The sequence below is a fragment of the Neomonachus schauinslandi genome, chromosome 1 (genome assembly GCF_002201575.2).
Source record: "Neomonachus schauinslandi chromosome 1, ASM220157v2, whole genome shotgun sequence".
Taxonomy (NCBI): domain Eukaryota; kingdom Metazoa; phylum Chordata; class Mammalia; order Carnivora; family Phocidae; genus Neomonachus; species Neomonachus schauinslandi.
In genome coordinates, this window is record NC_058403.1 from 7,011,544 (window position 1) to 7,034,400 (window position 22,857).

Below are 22,857 nucleotides of genomic sequence, written 5' to 3' on the forward strand. Positions count from 1 at the left end.
CCCTCTATCTTAGGCAGGGCTTGATGCCGGTGGAATACCAACCTGTTCCTGGGAAGTTTCTCCGGGCTGACTTGCAAACGTCAGTATGCACAACATCTGTGGAGTTACAGTGCAGTAAGCCAGGAGACAGATTTCTGCAGCATGGGGCTTTCCTTATCACACCTGGGCCACGAGCTGAACATGTATTTATTGGGAGACTTTCAAATAGACACTTGTCAGTGCTCTGAATCATGTTAAGATTCTCTTTTCCTTAAATAAAGCGGTGTCTAAGTAGATGCCTCTGAAGAAAATTTTCTACTCCAAGAACTGTCTCTGTCTCTTACTTAGGTTTTTTTTTTTTTATTAAGATTTTATTTATTTAATAAGAGAGCATGAGATGGGGGAGGGTCAGAGGGAGAAGCAGACTCCCTGCTGAGCAGGGAGCCTGATGTGGGGCTCTATCCCAGGACCCTGGGATCATGACCTGAGCCGAAGGCAGATGCTTAACTACTGAACCACGCCAGGAGCCCCTGCCCACAAATACTTTCACACATACTTCCCAAACAGGGCTACAACAGACTATGTTTTCTCTGGGGCCTCCATGATCAGTCTTGGTACTAGGCACCTCTGATTAATCCCCGTTTGGAAGGTCAAACCCAACCTCTGACAAGCCAAGGGAGGGAAAGGTTCTTATTTATTGGTTTTGCTAGTTACAGATTGAAGACTGATTTGTTTGCATCATTACTAAAAAGTTATCTTCCCTGTCCTTTTAGCATGTCTGATGTCAAGCATTCTTATCATTCAGTTCTCATTACTAGTTTAAAGAGATTTAAACAACTAGTTTAGAGATTGATTATTTATAGGCAATGAGCTTAGAAAATATGCCAAGGGGTGCCTGGCTGGCTCAGTTGGTTGAGTATCCAACTCTTTTTTTTTTAAAGATTTTATTTATTTATTTGAGAGAGAGAGAATGAGAGAGAGAGCACATGAGAGGGGGGAGGGTCAGAGGGAGAAGCAGACTCCCTGCCGAGCAGGGAGCCCGATGGGGGACTCGATCCAGGGACTCCAGGATCATGACCTGAGCCGACGGCAGTCGCTTAACCAACTGAGCCGCCCAGGCGCCCTTACTTAGGCTTTTTTTAAGACGTGTCCTGGTTGGGTCCCACACCTGCCGTGCCGGGTAATGAACAGGGGCTACAGCGATGTCCTAGAATAGGAACTGTGCATGTGTGGCCATATATGCCTTGACCAGAGTAACATATGGGCAGGGAGGTCTCAATGCCTTTCTGAAATGAAGGCATTAATTTTACCTTGTAAGGACAGCATCTTCCCTTTCCTTGGTGGAGGCGTTCTGCGTGTGGACAGTGGGTGAGGCTGTCCAGCTTCAAGTCTTAGTTCGGACCCCTCCTGGCTCTGGAGCCTGAAAAGGCCATTCTCTTTTATGCACTCGGTTTAAGCCTCCGAAAAATAGAGATGGTGCCCACACCTGCTGCCCCAGGCTGTAAGAGGACTGATAATGATGAGGCTCACAGGACAGGGCTCACCCCTACATATGCTGCTTTGGGGCTGTGAAAATTCCCAAGAGGATAAACAAGGAGAAATGACTGAGAAGCAAGAACAGCACACCTGGGGCCCCTGGGCCTTGATTACCTGCTTGAGTCCAGCATGTTGGAGGCCTGTGGTGTGACCCTCTCCCCTCTTTGGGGCTGCCGTTCCCCCTAGAGTTTTTACAAAAACTATTTGAAATGATCAAGAACGCGGTTCCATTCTTTCTTCCTCTGAAGCTAAAACAGAATACAATGTTCCGAAGGTGCAGCTTTTGAAGATCAGGTCTGAGGGGCTCACGTGGCTGTTTCTGCACAATGGAAGCTGGGTGGATGAACATAGGAGTGCTAAGATCTCTTTGAGAAAGAGAAGGCTTACCTGTCTTGCTGGAGAAGAGAGGATTTAAGGTCCCTGGTATATAGCGGTCTAAACAGATGAGCAAATGAGTGAACCTGCAGTGCTCACCTAGACTTTATCGAATCACGCTCATCCGCTGAGCAGCATCTAAAGCCTTTTCCCGAAACAACCAAATCTTTTAGACTCTGTCCTCTAGTCCCTAGTAACTCCTCTCCTTGAGGCAAATAGAGCAAAACACACACCCTCCACTCAACTGATGGAATTTTCCAAAGGGATAGGAAACTACGTCTCAAGTGAAGACATTCCATGTTGTGATATTAGGATGGGGCTTCTAGAGATAAATGTTTGAAGCCAGGAAAAGTAGCATCAGCAGGAAATAATGCATGTGTAGGCAGTGGTGGAAATATAGAGAATCTGCACCATGGGAACTCAGACTGTTTTTGTTTTTAAATTTCCTTCGTGTTAGCACAGCTGTGAGGATGCCATGAAGCAGGACCATGTATTTCCAGGCCTGTGGTAGGGCCCTAGTCCTCTGACCCTGAGCATGATCTTTACCCATAGACGTACCTGCTCTTTCCTCACCATCAGCCCTAAGGTCCCTCCATCAGCACCAGGCATGTGTGCAAGCGATGCTGGGAAGAAACTCGGATTTTTCAGAGTTCTAAAGATGCTGAATGAACTCTTCCCAGGGCACTGCCCTTCAGTCTGTCCTTTCTGTCCACACCTCTGCCATGCCTTTGGCTCTTGAATGAACTTCTTCATCCCACCCCAGCCCTGTCCCACCCAGAGAGTGCCCTTCTGCCTCAGATGGTTTTGACCTTCTGAGACTTGAAGGTCAGGTCCATGCCAGGCCTGTAGTTCCATGATTCCACAAGTTGGCTGCAGAGCTCCAACTAGTGAGGTGTTTGGAGAAGTTGAAGAAAAGCTCATTGGAGTGGGGCCCACAACCTCAAGGCCTGAGACGTGGGAGGGAAATCCGACATCCAGTGAAGATTTGGAGATTCCAAAGAGCACTAAAACCCTGTGTTGGGTAGAACCTGAGAGGCAATTGCCAGAAATCCACCTTAGAAGATGTGACCCAACTCTCAGGATCCCTCAACTACAGTGATCTTGAGTTAACGATCTGTGGGTTCACCTTCAAAAAGGCATCGACATATTTTTCTGTTTCCTGGTTAAGCTGGATTTTCCATTTGGGGTTTCCCCATTAGATATTTTACCATATCCTATAACCTTCAAATCTCACTGACTATATATATTTCCAGAAAAAAAGGCAGGTTTGTCTTGATCCAAATGACCGTGGCTGCCTTAGTAACAGTAGCCCTGTGAACGGTTACCCGGGTGCCAGCAGCTGGGCCCTTTCTGCATCCTCAGAGCTGGCTTCACACCCCATCCCAGCCTCGGGGCTGCTGAGTGCTCTCTCCCACTGCCTCCCAGGGCACCAGGCCTGCCTGCGTCTCTGCCCTACCTGCCTGTACCTCCGCTGGGGACATGGTGAGCCTTCAAAGCTCCACATCGAAAGATCGGCGGTAGGGATTTGAAACTGGACACCAGGATTTCATTCCGAGTTGGAAGAGGACTGTCGTTCTAGGATAAGCCTGGCGGAGTGCCTTCTGAGCTGGTGTCGCCTCCAAGCATCTGCGTACACAGCCCGTTGAGAGTTGCAGAGAGAGGACAATGGCAGCATGCTCTTCCCTGCAAGTGTTTCCAAACAGCTGTTGCCAGGGGAGTTTTGACATGACAGTTTCAGAAGGAGTTAGCTTAAGAAATAGAAGCCAGGTGGCAGCTCTGCTTCCCCCATGCCTGGCCTGTCCTTCAACCGAGCATGGCCACCGTATTAGCCCAGCTCCGGCTGCAGTGACAAAAGACCACAGCCTGGGGGGCTTACCCGACAGGAATGTATTAATCTATTTCTCACAGGTATGGAGGCTGGAAGTCCAAGACCAAGTTGCTGGCAGGGTTGGGGTCCGGGGAGAGCTCCCTCCATGGGCTGTGGATGGCCACCTTCTCTGTATATCCTCAGAGGAGACAGAGAGGGAGGGGCCCCTGGTCTCTTCTGCTTCTTGTAAGGACACTAATCCCATCACGGGGGCCCTCACCCTCATGACTTCATGGGGACCCCGATCGCCTCCCAAAGGCCCCACTTCCAAATACCATTACATTGGGTGTCAGGCCTTGAAGAAAGGAGTTTTGGGAGGACACGGTCATTCAGCCCAGAGCAGACACTGTATTTGCCCTTTGACGCTTCTCTTCTCTCCTCCTCCTTCATCAGCCTCCCCACCTTGCCCTTCTTTGGTTCTCTCTGTGTATCATAAGAAGACTGGGAGGCAGGCTTCTCAGTGGCAGCAATAATGGGAGGATTTATCTTCTTCCCCTTCAGGAACTCCCCGGATGAATGCAGCATGGCAAAAGGCGGGAAGATGGTGGGCAGCCCAGACACTGTGGGCATGAATTATGGCAGCTACATGGAGGAGAAGCACATGCCGCCCCCAAACATGACCACGAACGAGCGCAGAGTCATCGTCCCGGCAGGTCAGATGCTCATACTTTGCTCAGTCCACAAACCGTGCTTTTCCAGAGCACCATTCTGCTTTCTCTTCCTGCCTCTGGCTTCCATCACCCTCACTGGTCTAGAGGACCTATTGTACGTGGAGGCCAGCATGAGTCTGGCCACCTTTGGTGAAATGTCCACCGATCAGTGTGTGTGTGTATGTGAGAGAGAGAGAGAGAGAGAGAGAGAGAATGGAAATCCATGAAGTGACCTCTCAAGGGAAAAATTGCCCTTTCTCTGAGATTATTTGGTGTTAGGTATTTTTTTTTTTTAATGAAGTGTTACTCATACTAGATGGTAGGCTTTTGAAAAAAAAATCTTATCTGGCAAAATAAAAAGCTGGGAGCTGTGTATTGCTTGTTCTCAAAGTCAAAAATTCCAGCTATCCCTGGCCTACAATACAGATTCTGAGAACCAGAGTAATTCTCTGCCACAGAAGTAATTCTAAACTCAAACCAAAGCAATAGCTGTGAATTTGAGGGAAATGCCAGGAACTTACTTGTTGAGCCAAACTGAAGGGACTTACACACAGCTCCTCAGAGGAAACATGCTGCATAAAACCCAAAATACCAGGGCCACAGTGATGATTTCCTGAGTCCTTAGTCAATGTCAGGGTTTTTGGTGAGCAGTTTGGAGACACCATCTCAGGAAATCTTGGGAAGTAGGAATCCTTATCATGATTTCTCTGATGAGGAAAATGGAGCTCCCAGAGGTCAACTAACTTTTTCTGGGGCCTACAATTAATAAGAGGCTGAGGTAGAGTTCAGATAGGCCTTCCTGCCCCTTCGTTCTCTTCCTGGAGGCGCTGGGTTCAGTCTCGGCTCCTGAGACAGACCCTGTGGGCTCCCCTCTGTCACTCCTTGAGGCTGGCCATCTGGTCGCCCTGTGGCTCTGCTTCAGGAGCCTGGACTTATTGTCACTTCAGCCTGAAACCCTTGATTCCAGGTAGTTCTGTCCTTCATCAGGGCTCAGTGCAAATGTCTCCTCAGAGAGGCCTTTCCTGAGGGCCCCCCACCTAGAGCCATTCCCGACTCCACCCAGGGACCTCAGCCCCCGCCTGCCTTATTTGTCTTAACGGTGTTCACTCCCGTCTGTCATTATACTGCACATTCATGTGACCGTTTGCTTATTAGCTTCCTCCCTCCATACAGCCTCAGCCCCCCAAAGGCCCAACCTCTGTGGCCAAGCACAGCACCTGACATGCAGTAGATGCTCGAGGAACATTAACTGAGGGGAGAATGGACGAAAGGATACCTGTGTGTGGGTGAGGTTTGCACAAACTTGATTCAGCCTTGCTCTAGGGGTCACCTAAATTCATCTCTATGAAGTGTGATGGTGAATGGGCTCCAGTCCCCTCTGTGGTGTGATTCCCATCCCACTGTCCCTTAGTCTGTGTACAATCACTTTCATGGACTTCTGTCGCCTTCCACATAAACCGAGAAGCACAGAGGACCTGGCTGAACATCCAGCTTGGGCTCGTGGACTGAGCTTCACTTCAGGACTGTCACTGGTGGGGTGGGGTGGTGGGGTGGTGGTGGCTTTCAGCAAACTGCATGAAGCTGCTTTCGTGTGGCTGATATGAAAGGCATTATCCTTCAGGGCCATCCCTCATCTTGAGGCATCTTGTGAGACTTTTACTGGAAACAGCGGAGGTGGAGTCTCATGTGGGCCTGATGACAGGGACAAAACTGGTTTTGATGTTGATTGAAAGGCAGTTGACTTTTATACGAAAGCCCTGTATTTGGTTTGATCACAGCAGCTGAGCTACTTACCGGAAACCCGTGACTCACTCCTGAGCTGGAGAACAGAAGGGGGTTCCTGCTGATGGGGAAAAATACGGAGATGCAAGTGTCCAAAGCAGGCAGCCTAAAAGAGGCTGAGAGCAAGGGTGTTCCTGGGGAGAAATGGAGGGCAGGGATGCTGTTGCCTCAGCTGCTGTCTGGATATGAACAGAATGAGGGAGGAACCCATAGAGCGCCCGCCCACACCTGTCTCTCCCTTAGCCTTGTTTCTTAAGAGTGTCATTTCTTCAGTTCAGGCAAACAAAGTTTTTCATTCTCTAAGATGGGAGAACCATTCCGAGGAGAGATTCTTGTCTTGGTTCTTCATAGAATCACAGACCCAGGAGGTAATGCGTGGTGCCACTCACCCTGTTTACCGCTGGGGTCATATTTCTCTCAGGGGGTCAATGTGCTTTGAAGTCATCAGTATCATTTCCAACAGGGACAGACTTGAGGGTTTCTACCTTAAGGGAAATGTTGAGAAAACAGGAGAGATATTTATATGGGGAAGAGGCAAAAAACCAATTTAATTGAGTCAGAGCATCCACCATTCCTGATACTGTGTAGTAGGTGCTCATTACATGTCAGTTGGATGGGTAGAATGATGGTCATGCAGATTGGCTCATATTTAAGGTTTTGTGTAAAGATTGGTTTCATCCCCTGAAGAAAGTCCTCTTTCAGCTGTTCCCTCCTTTGGTTGCTTCACACCAATGCAGGCAGTTATTCAGTTAATAGTGTTTGTAAGAGACCTAGTTGTGGCTGATTTTGCAAGTTGTGAGTCTTTCAGTTATTGGCCAAGCTTCATGTATGTGTGCTCATACACAGACACACAGATGAACACACACACCACACACCCACACCCACCCACCCACCACACATCCATCCCCCCACACCCAACCACTCACCTCCACAAGCCCCCCACCGCGCACACACACACACAAACAGCTGCATTGCACAATCCAGGTAACTCCCCAATGTGGCCATGAGATTGCAGACCCTGGGGGCAGCTCCGTCAGCTGCTGCATCTGTACCTTCAGCCCGAGTTCCAGGACCCAGGACCCAGGCACCTCATGCAGGCACATCTTGGCCATAGAGTGCTCTGCACACGTAGATGGAATTCTCCACACCTGGTTCCACCTGGCACATAGAGTTCCTACTAGTTAAACACATGAATGACACTCACAAGTGCAAATCATAAAGATAGCTGAAAAAATTATTTATTTCTAAACATTGGCTTTTAAAACTCAAACTTTTAAATCTTCCACAGTTGCAAGAGGTGGGTGTCATTCGGTTCCAAGGTGTCCGCAGGCAGTGGAAGGGGATGCCTCAATTAGTATGTGATTAAGTGTTCATAAGATAAAAAGGAAAGTGATATGGGAAGGATGGCCCAGCTGTTCATTCTGAGTCTAGAGAAAAATGTGTTCCTTGGTTTGTCATAGGAGAGGAGCAGGGAAGTCATGAGAAAAACTCAATCAGCGAGACCAGCAGACATTCCAGAAAGCCCTGGCTTATACCTGGTGTCCTGGAGAAATTGTAGATTGTGCCTCCCTCTCAAAGTACACCAGTTAGACAATAAATCACATTGGTACTTTTTAATCTACCTGTCTGTCTGTCTGTCTATTTGGTGTACATCTGTATGTCTAAGTCTACATCTCATGGGGTTGGGCTGTTCCTGACATGGTTGTAGATTATTCTCTGTAGGTCATTCAGTGAAATCAGTCTTACGAGGAGCTAGACATGTGTGGCCTGGTGAAATGGCACTTTGTTGGTTGGCTCAGCTGGATTTGGACATCGGCTGGAAAATGTTTCTCCAAGTACGATCAGAACCACTTGCATCAGGATTCCCTGGGAGACTTGTGATTTGAAAATGCACATTTCCAAGTTTCCTGAATCTGGATGTGGGGAGGCTCAAGGATTCCACATTGTTGATGCACTTTCTGGGTGATTTCATGCATAATACGGTTTGAGAAGCTCTAATCTAAATAGAAGACACCGAATAAATTTTACTTAAATACACATTAACCGTTTTCAATAAAGGCAGGCTAGGTTACTTTTAGAAGAAGGAGTGGCCAGGAAGATAGGAAATAACCAACAATTTCACTTGATGTTCTAAACAATTTAAAAAATGAAGAGTCACCCATTTGGTGGGAAGGAATTTTGTCTTCCTAATGCTTCTCCCTTAGGATGTATTTTTGGGACCTATCATTGGTGGCATGCTAATGTAACATTGTGTGACAAATATACTCAAATAAAAAATAAAAATAAAATAAAATCAATAAAATAAAATAAAATAAAATAAAATCTGCAGAGGCCATGTGTCAAGGCATCCACAGGGAAACCCAGGTTGGTAAAAGGCACAGAATACAGTGTGAGATGGATCCCTGGGCTCCATTCTGACAAGCTGGACCAACCACAGTATGAGGTCTGTAGGCACTGGGCTGCATTCCTATCAACAGCAAAGACAACTCGGGCACAATGTAGGCATCTGACTTCCATGTGTTCCCACGTCTGCCTCACCAAGTCTGTGAACATAGATCACCGTTGAGAAACAAATGGATCTCCACTGCACCGTGGAGCTGGTATTCTAAAGCACCTAGGTTTAACGACATCTCATGAAGCATCTGCCATCGGGGATGCTGTCCCTCTGGGTACCGGCTGTAGCTCTGGCGGTCCCTGTAGCTTTTTCCATATTGACAATGCATCTGGCGATGTGCTAACCAACAAGGCTAACAAAGAGGAAGGCGCAGTCTTCATCCACTTTTCTTGAAAGTTGCAAAATGCTGACCAAAATGCAACAGGACATCGGGTTTTAGCAGCTTACATCATTTTGAAAGATTTTTTTCCTTTTCTCTGTTTTTATTCCCTAAAATGGGTGCAAAAGCATTGCACTTTTCAAACATTTCTACTTTTTTTCAAATTTAAATTCAGTTCATTAACATATAGTGTATTATTAGTTTCAGAGGTAATTGAATGACTCCTCAGTCAAACATTTCTACTTTTATTTTCTAAATATCCACCTTGAGCACGAGCACTCCTGGCAATCAGAAGTCTCAGAGATAAAGAGTTGTCACATTCGCTTGTTTGCTTCATTCATTCATTCACTGAGCGCTTAGTGTGTTTCAGTCACCATGAATAAAAGCTCTTATATGATTTAAGATCCCCTATTCTTGCCCCCCAAACATCCATGGCTGGAACTCCTGGTATTTTGTCTTCCTCAGACCCTCCATACTGGGTCCCTTCTCCTCAACTCATGAGGCGTTCAGTGAGGACTTGCTACTCTTATGCCCGTCACAGAGGAAGTGACCAGAGCCAGTCAGAATAGATTAGACCCATCCACATGAAGTCAGTGGTTCCTGACAGGAGAGTGTGGGGTTAAGAGCTCAAATGACTGATTCAGACAAATGGTTCAAAACTTTGGAGGAACGAGATCACAATAAACATGAATGGTCAAGAGAAGCTTCCTTGGTACCGTGCATGATACAATTCTTAAATGCCTTTGCAGGCTCCGCCATTTTTCTCTACCACATCCTGCCCCCCAGTCACGCACTCTCCTCACCCTCTGCATCACCACAACCGTGTTTCTCCATCCGTGCTGTTCCCTCCGATGGAATGCCCTTCCTCCATTCTCTGCTCACAAATCCTTCTTCAGGGCAACCCCCCCCCTGCCTAGGAAGCCAACCTTAATCTTTTGGCAACTTACTTGCTTCTCATAAGACATCTGACCAATTCTTTTATTATCATGCTTTATTTTGTTCCACATTATGTTCTAGAATACATGTCATACTTACTTAAATACACATATACCATTTAGTACCATGGAGGATTTGAGATGCCTTGTGAACTAGGCTACTGATAAATACACGAACCAAACTACTGATCAAAAAGAAATTAAGAATCAGTCCTGAGGCAATTAAAAATATTAATGGAAAACCAAAATCACATGAAAGAAGAATGCAGCCATTTTGACCACATTTGACCATGAGCGTGGCCACGGTATCAGATGGCTTTGAGCTTCCTGGCAGCCAAAATAAAAAGTCATGTGGGGACATAATCCCTGTTTTCACAAAGAAGTTTCACAGGGAAGGTGATGTTTTTCTCAATTCTGAATCCTACATGCAGGATCCCTGGACTTTACCTTTGGGGTCCACTGAGACTGTAGAAATGACCATCCTTCTGACGTGATTGCAGTGCTCCATTTCACTAGCGTGTTTCTTGCGACATCCTTTATAAACAGAGTGAATTGTATTAGAGAACAGCTCCATGCAGATGGAGAGCATATGCCCAGTGTGAGTCTTTGCTGGTCTGGCTTATTGTACAGTCAAGATTTTGAGTTCTTGGAGTGGCAGAGGGCTCACATGGCTTTCACACAATTCCTCCTAAATATCTCCAAGCTGGGCTTTGAAAGCAGATGAATAACAAGTGACAGAAGAATATACCCACTGACGAAGCTCAAACGGTAAACCCATTATGTTTGAACCTGTATTAGAGTTAGTTATTTATGAGCCTGTCTATTCTATTAGATTGCAAGTTGGGGAATACGTCTTTCACATTCTTAACCACCAGACAAAGCAGCAGCAAGCTCGTGGCCTGTGTGCAGAGGTCAGTAAATGTGCATTTATTGAGTTAATGGGAATCCAGATTCAGTTAGCAAGAATCATGGAGTCACAGGAGTTGGAGGTACAAGCCTCTAGATGATCTTAGTTCAACTTGGTATTAGGGTTCTTCAGAGAAACAGAACCAATCTCTTTCTCTCTCTCTCTCTCCCCTTCCCCATTTATTTATTTATTATGAGGAATTAGCTCATGTGATTATGGAGGCTGAGAAGTCCCGCAGCCTACAATCTGCTGTCTGCAAACTGAGAGCCTAAGAGAGCCAATGGTGTAGATTTCAGTCTGAGTCTTATTTATTTTATTTTATTTTATTTTTTAAGATTTTATTTATTTGATAGAGACACAGTGAGAGAGGGAACATATGCAAGGGGAGTGCGGGAGGGAGAAGCAGGCTTCACGCCGAGCAGGGAGCCCGATGTGGGGCGTGATCCCAGGACTCTGGGATCATGACCTGAGCCGAAGGCAGACGCTTAACGACTGAGCCACCCAGGCGCCCCTCAGTCTGAGTCTTAAAGCATGAAAGCCAGAGACCTAAACAGGAGATGGATGTCGCAGCTCAAAAGCCAGGCAAAGGGAGCAATTCCATTCAGGTCCTTAGTGGGTTAATTGATGTCACCCACCCACACAGGGGAGGGCAGACTGCTTTACTCAGTCTTCCAATTCAAATGCTGATTTCTTCTGGAAACATCCTTACAGACACACCCAGAAATAATGTTTCACTAAATGTCTGGATGTCCTATGATCCGGTCAGGTTGACAGAGAAAACAATCGCAAACCTCTTCCTTTACACATGAGAGCGTGGAGCCCCAGAGGGAAGGGATGCGCCTCTCCCAGGGACCCTCACACAGGTAGGTAAGACCAGAGCCCGTGCTCACATCTAGCTACAGAACTTGTTGGTAAGACGACATGTCTTCATTTCACCTACCACTAAACACTCCCAAGGATCTCTCCCACTATGTCTACATCATGGAGTGTGTTTCTGTAAGCTGTTTAAATTGCTTCTGTGCACCAAGTCAAGCAACCAGACAACCAAACCAGCTAAAACTTAAATCCTAAAGTCAAAGTGAATTATATTCCTAGATGATAAGCTGGGTAGTGATTGAGGAAACTGCCCTGGGGTTATATGTGTGGCCGAAATCATAAACACAGAAATGGTACAGTTACCATCTATTGAGTGTTGTCAGGCCCTGGGCCATCCACTTTGTAGAAAAGGTATTGTCTCATTTAAATCCCATAAGCACCCTATGGTGTAGGTATTATTTATGAGTCTTACTTTACAGGTAAAGACACTAAAACTAGAAAAGCCAAGATCATGGCTCAGGATGTCCCAGGCAGTAATTTGGAGAGCCAGGATTTGAACCCAGTTCTGTCTGACTCTGGAGTCTGAGTTCTCATTCCTGTGCTGCCCTATCCGAAGTACCCAGGAAGGAACAGAAGGACATGGAACGGTGGGATGCATTTGTTAATTTGTTCAGAGATTCTGAAACGGCCTTTTCAAGGGAGACCAAGGGAAAAAAGAAAGACTAGAGGAGATGTGCAAAAGAGTCTACTGTGTTGCTCAGCACATAACCGCTACATTTCTGGGGTGGGATTGAAAATAGCTTAGATTTAGCATGAGTGGCTGGACGGATGTTAATGGATACAGAAAAAAATTGAAGATAGATGAACTGGTTCAGTTTATTTCACGTTTAAGTTACCCAGGGGACACCCAACCACAAGGTAGTCTGGGGGCCACATAGAGCTTAGGGTTAGGAGTCATTTATCAGGGATCACCATACCTGGGTTCCAAAATCTGCCATTTTCTAGCTCTGGGATCTGGAAAGTCATTTAATTTTGGTGTTCTTTGGCCTGCAGCTGCACCAAAATACGGATGATGGTAATGCCTACTTTGTATGATGCTGTATGGATTAAATAAGAAAATACATGTGAAGTGCATAAACAATGCTGAAGATACAGTAAGACCTCCAAAACTTATAGCTTTTCTTTTCATATCCGGGTCAAGCATTTGGGAGAAATCGCTACACTCAAGAGGGAGATCTGCTGCCATATGCATATGGAGTGGGTTGAATCGTGGCCCCACAAAAAGGTACATTAAAGCCCTAACTCCTAGTGCCTGAAGACATGACCTTATTTAGAAATAGAGTATTTTTAGATTGCATCAAGTCAAGATGAGCTCATGAGGGTGCATCTAATAAAATGACCAGTGTCCTTATAAAAAGGGAAACTTTGGACACAGACACACACAAAGTCAAGGTGATGTGAAGACACGCAGGGAGAAGGCCTTGTAATCATGGAGGCAGAGATTGAACTGGTGCAGCTATAGGCCAAGGAGTACCAAGGATGGCCGACTGCCGTCAGAAGAGAGAGGAGGCAAGGGAAGGATTCTACTCAGAACCCCAGAGGGGTCAAGGCCCTGCTGAACCTTGCTCTCAGACTGCTAGCCTCCACAAGCCTCAGACAACCTATTTCTGTTGTTTTAAGCCACTTGGCTTGTGGTACTCTGTTATGGCAACCCTTGGAAAGAGAGAACCCAAGCAGGGAGAAACGTGAAAGTGGAACAGGTCATTGCATCTAAAACACCATGAGCATAAGCTGTGTTGTTGTGGAATAACCAAGGAGATGCAACCCAGGGAAGAAATGAAGGAAAACAAAATCCAAAAACTAGATAACCCACTCAAGAAAAGTTGAGAATGACTCCCTCCAGTGAAATAGATTGACATGTCAGAATGTCAAAGGTATGTTTAGAGCCCAGCAAAAATAATTCAGTCATGTGTTTTTTGAATAAAATAATTAATGAAATTATTGAATCTCAAACAGGCTGAGGCTAGGTGTATTTTCTTACAGTGTTTGACTCTTTTGTAGGGTATTGCATGATTAATATGTACAATGAATTTTTTGGCAATCAATTAATGAATAAGTGCATGAAACAGAGCATAGCATGAGCTAGGTTGATGGGTGCATTGGAAATGGAAAAGTTTTGAAGTAAATAGGTAAAAAATATGCCGAGAAGACTCTTGGTCCTAGTAAAATGTTGAGCTTAAAAAGAACTTAAGGTATTCCTCTTGCAGAGCACCTGAAAATGTAGCATGGAGTCTGACACACTTTTATATGCCTAGCTGTGGGAAGAAAGTCAGTGAGTTCCTTAGCGACTCAAAGCAAGGAAGGAGCTGAGAACAGAGTACTCCACCCTCCTGTGTCACCTGGTTCTCGCACTTGGCATGGATGGGGGTGGGATACCAGTGTCCATAATACAGAGATTTGGGTCTTAAAGGGGCAGGAGATGAGTTCTTGGTCTTCCACAAAGCAGGGAGTTAGACCTGATCTCTATGTACATATGCACATAACTGTGTTTCTCACAGCAACCCCAGGCTGAGAAATTAAGCATCAAAAAGTGGTCATGGGCTAAGGACAACCTCAGACACCTGGCAGAAGGACATAGGAGATCTTCTTGGAGAGACATGTCTTCAATCCAAGCATTACAGGATTCCTGCAGATAAAGATTCACTGAAGATGACTCTGTAGCTCCAAATTATAAAAACAGGAAGAAATAATCTACCTAGACCAAGATTCAGCAGAAACAACAGACAACATAATTAAGCCCTCAAGAATGTTAGATAATTGAAGCATGGGACTGAGAATATAAAGTAAGTAGATCTAAAAGTGGTTAAACACACAATAGAAGGAACCAGAAAGAGAGGAGCAAGCCATTATGGAAAAGAACAGATAATTTTGAAGAAGAAGCAGGAGAACTCCTAGAAACACAAAAAAGGATTCAAAAGTATCAGAAACTCAATAGATGGGTTAAACAGTTGACTTGAAAAAGCCAAAGAGTGAATTAAGGAAAGTAGACTTGAAATTGTTTTCAGGGTGCAGGACAGTGACCAAGAGATGGAGTATGAGCGTAGGTCAAGGGCAGGGAAGGGGCTCGTGATAATGTGCTGGGTAGATCTAATAGACGTTCCAGAAAAGAGGGAATCAAGAGAATGGACAAGATGAAATGTTTGAAGAGATAAAATCTGACTTTTCAAAATTGATGAATAAGACCATGTTCCAGATATGGGAAGCATAAGACAGAGAAAAATAAATAAGAAGAAGTCCACACTAATCACATTCTGGCAAGACCGCAGAACACCAAAGACAAAGTACTTAAAAACCAGGAAAGAAAAAAGACTATCTGAAAACAATGACAGTTATAAGGACAGCAAACTTCTCAACAATGACACAGAACACCGAGGGCAGTGGAAGGAAATCTTCAGTTAGCTGGGAGAAACTGACACGATTCTACCTCTCTTCTGGGCTCTTAACTTTTTTTTTTGCCCTGCCACAGACTCATTTAGTAGCTCGGTGAAGCCAGTGTGAAATAAACCTCAGAGGAATGTGATGAAAAACTTCATTAAGAGTGCATTGTAATCCATTCTGTAAATTGTGGGGGAAATAAAGATACTTTCAAACAAAGGGTCAAAGTTTGTTGCTAACAGTTAGACCCTCACTTCAGGAAATAACAAGAGATTTAATAAACAAAGAAAATGGATCCTAGAAGAAGGGAGTGAGATAAGAAGGAAATGGGAGAAATGAAATTGGTTGATAAAAGAATAGATCTAAAGAGAAACGGTTATAGAGTATCAGCAGCATCCTGAGTAGGGAGCACAACAGGGTAGCATAAAAACATTGGATAATATCACCATATAAGATGAAGGATAGGTGATGAGAGCTCAAGATTTCTAAATTCGTTGCTTTCTTTGGGAGAAGGATATATTTGGTGATTAAATGTGGATTTTGTTTAAAGAGTAACAAGTAAAGAAATAGAACTAGAATGTTAAACAGCCAAACCAGTAGAGAAAGGGGAAAAAAAGGGAATGAAGAAAAATAGATCGATTCAATAAGATACTTCGAAAGGAGGAATAAAGAACATACAAAGCAAGGTAAATAGAACACAGTAAAGTGGCAGAAATCAGATCAGTAACAATACGTGTAAGGAGGCCAAAGTTGCCATTAAAGACAGAGCGATAGACTAGATTTTAGAAAAATACTCGAAAGTCAGTGAAGCACTGTTTACGAAAGCATTGTAAAGAATGAGAGCAAACAGAGGGAGAAAGAGGTACTAGTCATATTCTAATCAAAACAAACCTGACAAAAGTGGAAAGAGAAAGCAGAAAGCACTAGTGGAGATAATTGAGGGTTAATAAATAGAGTAATAAATAGAAGAGGTTACATTCATGAAAACTATATGACAATGATGAACTTGTACATAATAACATAGCCTCAAAATGTGTAAAGAATTGTAAGGAGAAAAGGACAAATCCACTTCAGGTGAGAGATTTAAATTTGCCTTTCTCAATAGTTGATAGATCAATGACCTAAAAATTAGGTATATGTTACCAATTTTGATCCAATGATTATTTGTAGAAACCCTGCACTTAACAATTAGAGAATATGCATTCTTTTTGAACTCTCAAGGGGATTTCGCAGAAATTGACCAGACAGTAGGCCACCAAAAAAAGAACAACCAGAATAAAAGAAAAATCAGTGTTATATATACCTCATTCACTGGCTAATTCCCTAATTCAAAAAAAATAGAAATCAATAGCTATCCAAATGATAACTGAACTTCATCTATAAATTAAGAAATTTAAAGGTTCAGAAACAGCTTTGAGTATAGGTTTTTTGAGTTCAAATTTCAGTCTGTGGTAGAGTGAAGCCCAGAGTGAAGCCAGTTCTCGCTGTTGAACGTGTTTTGTAAATGTAAAGTCTTTCCCTACCAGGAGGCGAAATGTTAAATCGTATTTTTGCAGGCTTTTGAGCGTCTTAGACAGCAGATTGGCAGACTTGCCCAGGGCCTGGTTTTATAAACAAAGACTTCATAGGACTGTGATATGGCTTAGGGGTACATTTTCTGTTGGTATTTTTTTCTTAAACAAGGATGATTTTTCTATCTGGAAGCCAATATTTTACGCGGATATTGTTCGAGAAAAATGACACTAGGGCTGCTATTCTCACCAGTTTGACTCTTGCTTAACGTGACTTTTATTCGTTCCTCTGGGGGGCGGTGGTCTCTGAAACAGGATGTTTGCCTGCATGAGGTATTCTGTTTCGTGAAGATTCAGTCCATCTTCGGCAATGCAATATCCTCTTGCCCGATTTAAATACCTACTTAATATTTTCCTGGCAGCAGTGGAACGCTACTAGGTCAGAAAACAGTTTCAGGGAAATGTAAAAATAATTTCAACCCGCCACCCACGCACCGCTTACCCCCGCCATCCCCCAACAGTAATTTAAACAGTGCAACTCTTGAACTCTCAGCTTTGCTTTTATTATTTTTCTTTTCATTTCAATGTACTGAAATAGCCTTCGTACAACTTGTGGCTATTAACCATGGAATCGAAGATACAAATAAGAGGCTTCGGAGGCAGATGACTTCTTTTGCCCTCTTCCCTTGGACTCCGGGGGTTTACCATTTTGATGTCCATGAAATGTGGACTGATGACACAGCTGTTTTCCAAACAGTTGGCCTGGAGGCTGAAAACAAAACAACTTATCTTCAGCGGTTCATGATTCATCTGACAGAAGCACCTCCAAAAGCTTCTCAAAATGAAGCGTAAATCAGACTTTTTTGTTTAAAGGAAGAGGCTGGTCCTGCGATAGGAGGTTGTTTAGCTCATCTCAGCAGAGTTTGCGATGTGAAATCCACTGTGTGGATGCGTTATTTCTCTGCCATGTTATTGTTGGCCGAGTGTTTCACATACATTATCTCATTTACTTTTCTATTCCCCTAACATTCACTTAATTACCCACAGAAAAAGAAAACAAGTTCCAGAAAGGTTAATGTTTACATCTAGTCAGTGGTTGAATCCAAACCCAAATATTGGTATTTTGGCTCCCAATAAAGCCTTTTATTTTACCACCGAGTTTGCTGTGCTTGATGTGATTGTAATTTGATTCCTCCGACATTTTCAGCGACTCTGAAATCCTTGGATCATAAAGTCCAGGCTTCTTAGCAAGATACTTAAGGCTTTGTTTGATGGGACCCCAACTTTCATCTCCATCCTCCTACATCTGTGTGCTCTCTCTCCAGTCTTCTACTCCAGCCGCACCCCATTTCTCACTGCTCCCTCAACACCTCAGGTGTTTCATGCCTCTGCGGGTATGAAGCTGGGTTTTCACTGTTCCCCTAAACTAAAGGGCTTCTCCCTGCTTCTGTCACCCGAATTCTGTCAAATGCTTTTCGTTAATGCAGGTTCAAGCCAAGCCCTTCTGGTGAAAACTTTACCTTTTTCCTTGGCATCTCTCCCTTTCCTGGCCGCCCTCTGAACCTCCCGTCGTACTTGTGTTTACAGTAAATACTCAGTAATTCTTACTTGAGTTAAATGAATCGTAGTCCTTCTCCTATGGGAGTCATTCCTTAGGTCCTTGAGTTCTGCGTGTTGTTTTTAGAAGAGGAAAAGCAGGCTCCATCTGAGGTCAGGTGACGGGGCCTAAGTCGCGCTGCTCATTTGGGGCCCGAAGGTGTGGAATGGCATGCCTTGACATAGCCAAAGGTGATGCCTTGACTGGGATCCATTCTGTGGCCCCCTCCCCGTTCTCCTTCCCATGCATAGTTGGGCATCAGGGAAGGAGGTTAGGTCTGTTGAATCTTGTGGGACCTTGTGAGCCCCCTTTTGTGATGGCAAGGTGGGACAGAAGAAGAAAGCTTTGCTGACATACTATGGGTCATGGAGGAGATCCGAGAGACTCTACTGGGCTCTCTGTGGATTTGAAGGGAGAGCTGGGACCCAACACACTGACCTGAACTCCACAGAACGCTACCTACGGCCACAGCATCCATGCCGGGCCCAGGTCCTGGGGAGGGTGGGGCTCACTGTGGGTCTGTCATTGGTGCAGCCCCAAAGGGTCATTATAAGTGCTTAGCTCTCAAGATCATCGAGGTTAGATGCCCAAAGGAGGTGGTGAGCGAAGGAGAGGGGACAAGAAGGGGCTAGTCCAGCAAACAGTGGGTGGTGTTTGGGCATAGGCACGGGGCATTGGTTCAGGAGATGGCAGGCAGCTGTGTGTGGCTGTAGGATGGTGGGATGGGAGTGGTTGAGAATGACACCTATGAAGACAGTGGGATCTGGCAGACTCAGGGTCCTGTGCTTCATGTGTGGGAGATTGGGCTTGTCTCTTGAGAGGTGTTCTCTGTTACGACACCTCCAGAGTAGGTCCGGAATAATGGCACTCCATGGACAGGTCAGAAAGGACTGTCCTTCTTTACTCTATCATATGGCCATAGTTTGTTTTTCATATTCTTTGCTTGTAAACTTATAGGGCAGGGATGTGGAGATCCATTCCCAAAAAGATAACAGAAGTAACACAACCTTGTGTAATTTTATTCTTTTCAAAGGAAGCAATCCCCATTAGTAAACTGCATAAGAAAGGGAGATTAAAATTTTATACCCTTGAAAGTTTTATAAAAACCCTTTAACAAATATATATATATAATTTATTTAATTAGCCAACATATAGTACATCATTAGTTTCCGATGTAGTGTTCGGTAATTCATCAGTTGTGTATAACAGCCAGCTCTCATCACATCATGTGCCCTCTTTATATATATATATATTAAAATACATAAAATATATATATTTCAAAATAGGTCCCAATATCTATATGTGTATTTAAATCCTTCGTAAGATGTTGTTTTGACTTTGAAAAAGAGAAGAATATATTTTTATAAACAATTTTTTAACCTAAGTACTATGTTTATTGGAGAGAAAAAGAGAAAATACAGTTTAGTGAGAAAGAAAAAAAAATCTAAAAATCTCCATCACCCTCTTCCCAGAGACAACAGTTGACCTCTTACTGCCGAGCCCTCCAAAATTCTTTCCATGGATATATTTACCAGAGTGCTCCCTGGTTCTTTGCAAAGTTTAATTACGTTTCAATAATGTTTTCAAACTTTTCAATTTAATCCACTTGGAGCATTTTTTCCTATCAAACTATTCGGCGGTATAATTTTAGTTTCCAAGTATCACAGGAACATCCCTAAATGTGCCGCAACTTAACTAGTTCTCTTTGGTTGGACATTTAGGGTGTTTCCAATGTTATGCTATTATAAACACCACTACAAAGAACATCCTTGAAAATAAATCGTTGCGCACATCCTCTATTATTTCCTTACGATAAATTTCTAGAAGTGGAATTTTTAGTTCAGAGATGATGCACATATTTTTTTTTAAAGACGTTTCAAATGTATTGCCGAATTGTTCATTGGAAAGGTGGTAGTGATTTATAGTCATGCCAACAGTACAGGAGAATGGCCATTTCACCAACCCAAAGCGAGAATGTTGGTAATAAGAACAATGCAGGTCAAGGAATTGGTCCCTGGGGTCTCGCCCATGAGTCCCTGAAAGGAAAATTGAATGAGCCATGACAGCCCTGGGCTTAGCAAGGGAAACCAATTAGCAGCACACCAAGGGACCACAGAGAGATTAGACTTCTTTTTTTTGGCTGTCTTCCTCAGATGTCATTTTGCCATTTTAACATGAAGCCTGTGACTTTCGGGAAGATATGTATATATCATTTTTAGAATATCTAGTTAAACCATTAAGAGAAGAAAATGCATTCCCAGAATGAACTGATTTCTAGGAAGTGGTTACCAGCCCTCCCGCGCCCCCCCCCCCCCCCGCCAAAATAGTCCTTCTAGGTTGTTAAAGGCAAAAATAAAACAAAACAAAACACAATTACGAAGGGTTTGGCTAATACCTGGTGGTGGGATTTAAGAAAAATGACCTGGGGAGGATGGCGGACGGGAGGATCTTCTGTCTGAGAGGTCATGACTATCCTCCACACGGAACCGAAGGGCACAGGGCTTGAATTGGGGATCCTTAAATACGATCCGTATCAGTATAATGAGAAATTATGACAGGCCATGAGAAAAAGAAGAAAGAAGATCTTTTATAAAAACAGTCTGGAGTTTTGACCATTTTATCCCCCAAGGTCAAATCCTGACCCAATGGCAAAGAGCCATCTGAACTCAATGGTGGACAAGTTAACCTTCCATATACACACTCCATTTTCACGGACTAACAGAGCATTCCCGTGTGTTTGGATTACACAGGAATGTGCACACCTTCCTGTCAACACTGCCATTTCAGGTTTTGCAGATGGCACAGAACCAGAGTGCTCCCTGGTTTTCAGATTCTATGCACTGATTGCTGGTTGAGAGTGTGAGTGTCACAAAATTGGTGGAAATCTCATCCTAACCGGAAAAATTGAACATTTATGTGCCCCACACCCCAATAATTGCCCATCTAGGTCCTCCCTTCAGGCCAGCACCTCCCCGTGCTTGCACATGGATCATCTGAGGATCTGATGAAAATGCAGGTCTGGAGCGGCACCTGAGATTCTGTGTATTGAAGTAGGTCCCACGTGATGTTGACGCTGCAAGATCCCAGGACCACACTTTGAGCAGTGAGGCCCTGGGGGTGATGGTTTGAACCTTGCCTGCACATAAGAATTACTGGGGAACTTTTAATAGTTCCGATATGCAGGCTGCCCTCCAGCAGAGTTAAGTTAGAGTCTTCCGGGATGAGACCAGGTTCAACGCTCCCCTCTCCCGGTGATTCCAGTGTAGAGCCAGGGCTGTGGGCCAATGCAGATGCCTTCACATGTCCCCAGGGAGGGGGACACTCAGATATTCACTGGTCAGTAAATTGGGTCCATGCATGCGAGGGGGCCCAAAAGCTGCTTACCTGATTGAATACCCCTACATGGATTAACTTGGACACATCTTGAAAATACAGTGGTGGGTGCCAAAAGCGAATCAGATATCATTCATGTTAAGTTTAAAAACACAAACAGTACATATAGTTGATATGGCAACAGTATTCAAATATACATAGGGATGATGTGTGCATCAAGTTCAGATGGTGGTTGCTTCTGGAGTGTTCAGGAGGGGGAAGCGAAGGGGTGACTTCCATTGGATTTGAAGTAATTTCTTTCAATTAAAAAAGATATGAAACATTAGTGTGTGAAATGGGGGGAGGGCAGACGGAAAGAGAGAAGGAAAAAGGAAGGAAGGGAGGAAGGCAGGGAGGGAAGAGGTGAGAACTCTGGTGGTGTGACTCTCTGGCTGTTTCTCACTGTTACTGCTATTTCCTTTTGTAGACTTGAAATCTCTTCCAACGTGTCCCACGCTTGAGTAGCCCGAAACATCAGTAAGACCAAACAAGGTTCTAGAGCTATTAGCTACAAAGTGGTTTGAAAGGATGACTTATCCTTACACCGGATTCTCACTCATTATGATCAGAACATCTCGGCATGCCCGACCTCTAAGGGCCTGTCCAGAGAACCAAGGTCAAGGTTCTCCTTTTACATGTAAAACAGATACAGAAAGGAGAAGCAGTCTCCAGGGGTTGCAGCAAGTTGAGAGACCCTAGGATTCGAACTCTGGGCTCCTGCTCTCTGCCTGGGTGTCTTCCATCTGCCAGTATTTGGGGGCCCTAAATATCCCTCCACCTGGGGTGTCCATGTGGGACAGTCCCAGTTGTATATCCATCAGGGATTGCCTGCTCCGTCTCCCCGGGGCTGTGCCCTCTGGGATTCCACCCAGGTCCCCTCCCATTAGTGGCAGCAGAGCATGATGACATTGCCAGCATGCTGTAGGGTGTGAAAGTCCACCAGCCCATCCCCTACCCTGCAGGTGCAGGGTAGGTGCAAAACCAAATTCTCTGAGGGAAAAGCAAGGAACTGACAGCTCTCTCTTAGAAATACTAGCTCATTGGAGGTGCTGGGGTTTTGGTTTACCTATACTTTTACTGCCAATTTTGTGGTCAGTATTTTTCAGTATTATGTACAAATACGTGTTTTGTGTGATGGTAATTAACACCTTCCTGATCTGTGTCTTGAACTTTTTTATTTTCATATAAAGATGCCCGTAGTTTAATAAGGAAAGAAAGTTGCCATTTTTAAAAAAAATTTTAAGTCAATAAATAAAAGTGAAAGTAAGTGAAAAAGATGAATGATTAAAAAAAAAAACCAAAAATCATCCCCACATTGAAC

General features: G+C 44.3%; 1 protein-coding gene across 2 annotated transcripts in view; it reads left to right on the forward strand.

Moving 5' to 3' along the window:
* The window catches only part of ERG (ETS transcription factor ERG), a 104,361-nt gene that overhangs the window by 60,705 nt on the left and 20,799 nt on the right, over positions 1–22,857 (forward strand). For both annotated transcript variants that reach the window (XM_021679179.2, XM_044913408.1), the window contains one exon: positions 4,259–4,410. In XM_021679179.2, coding sequence (XP_021534854.2) covers positions 4,259–4,410 — 152 coding nt within the window. The remainder of the gene's footprint in view (positions 1–4,258; positions 4,411–22,857) is intronic.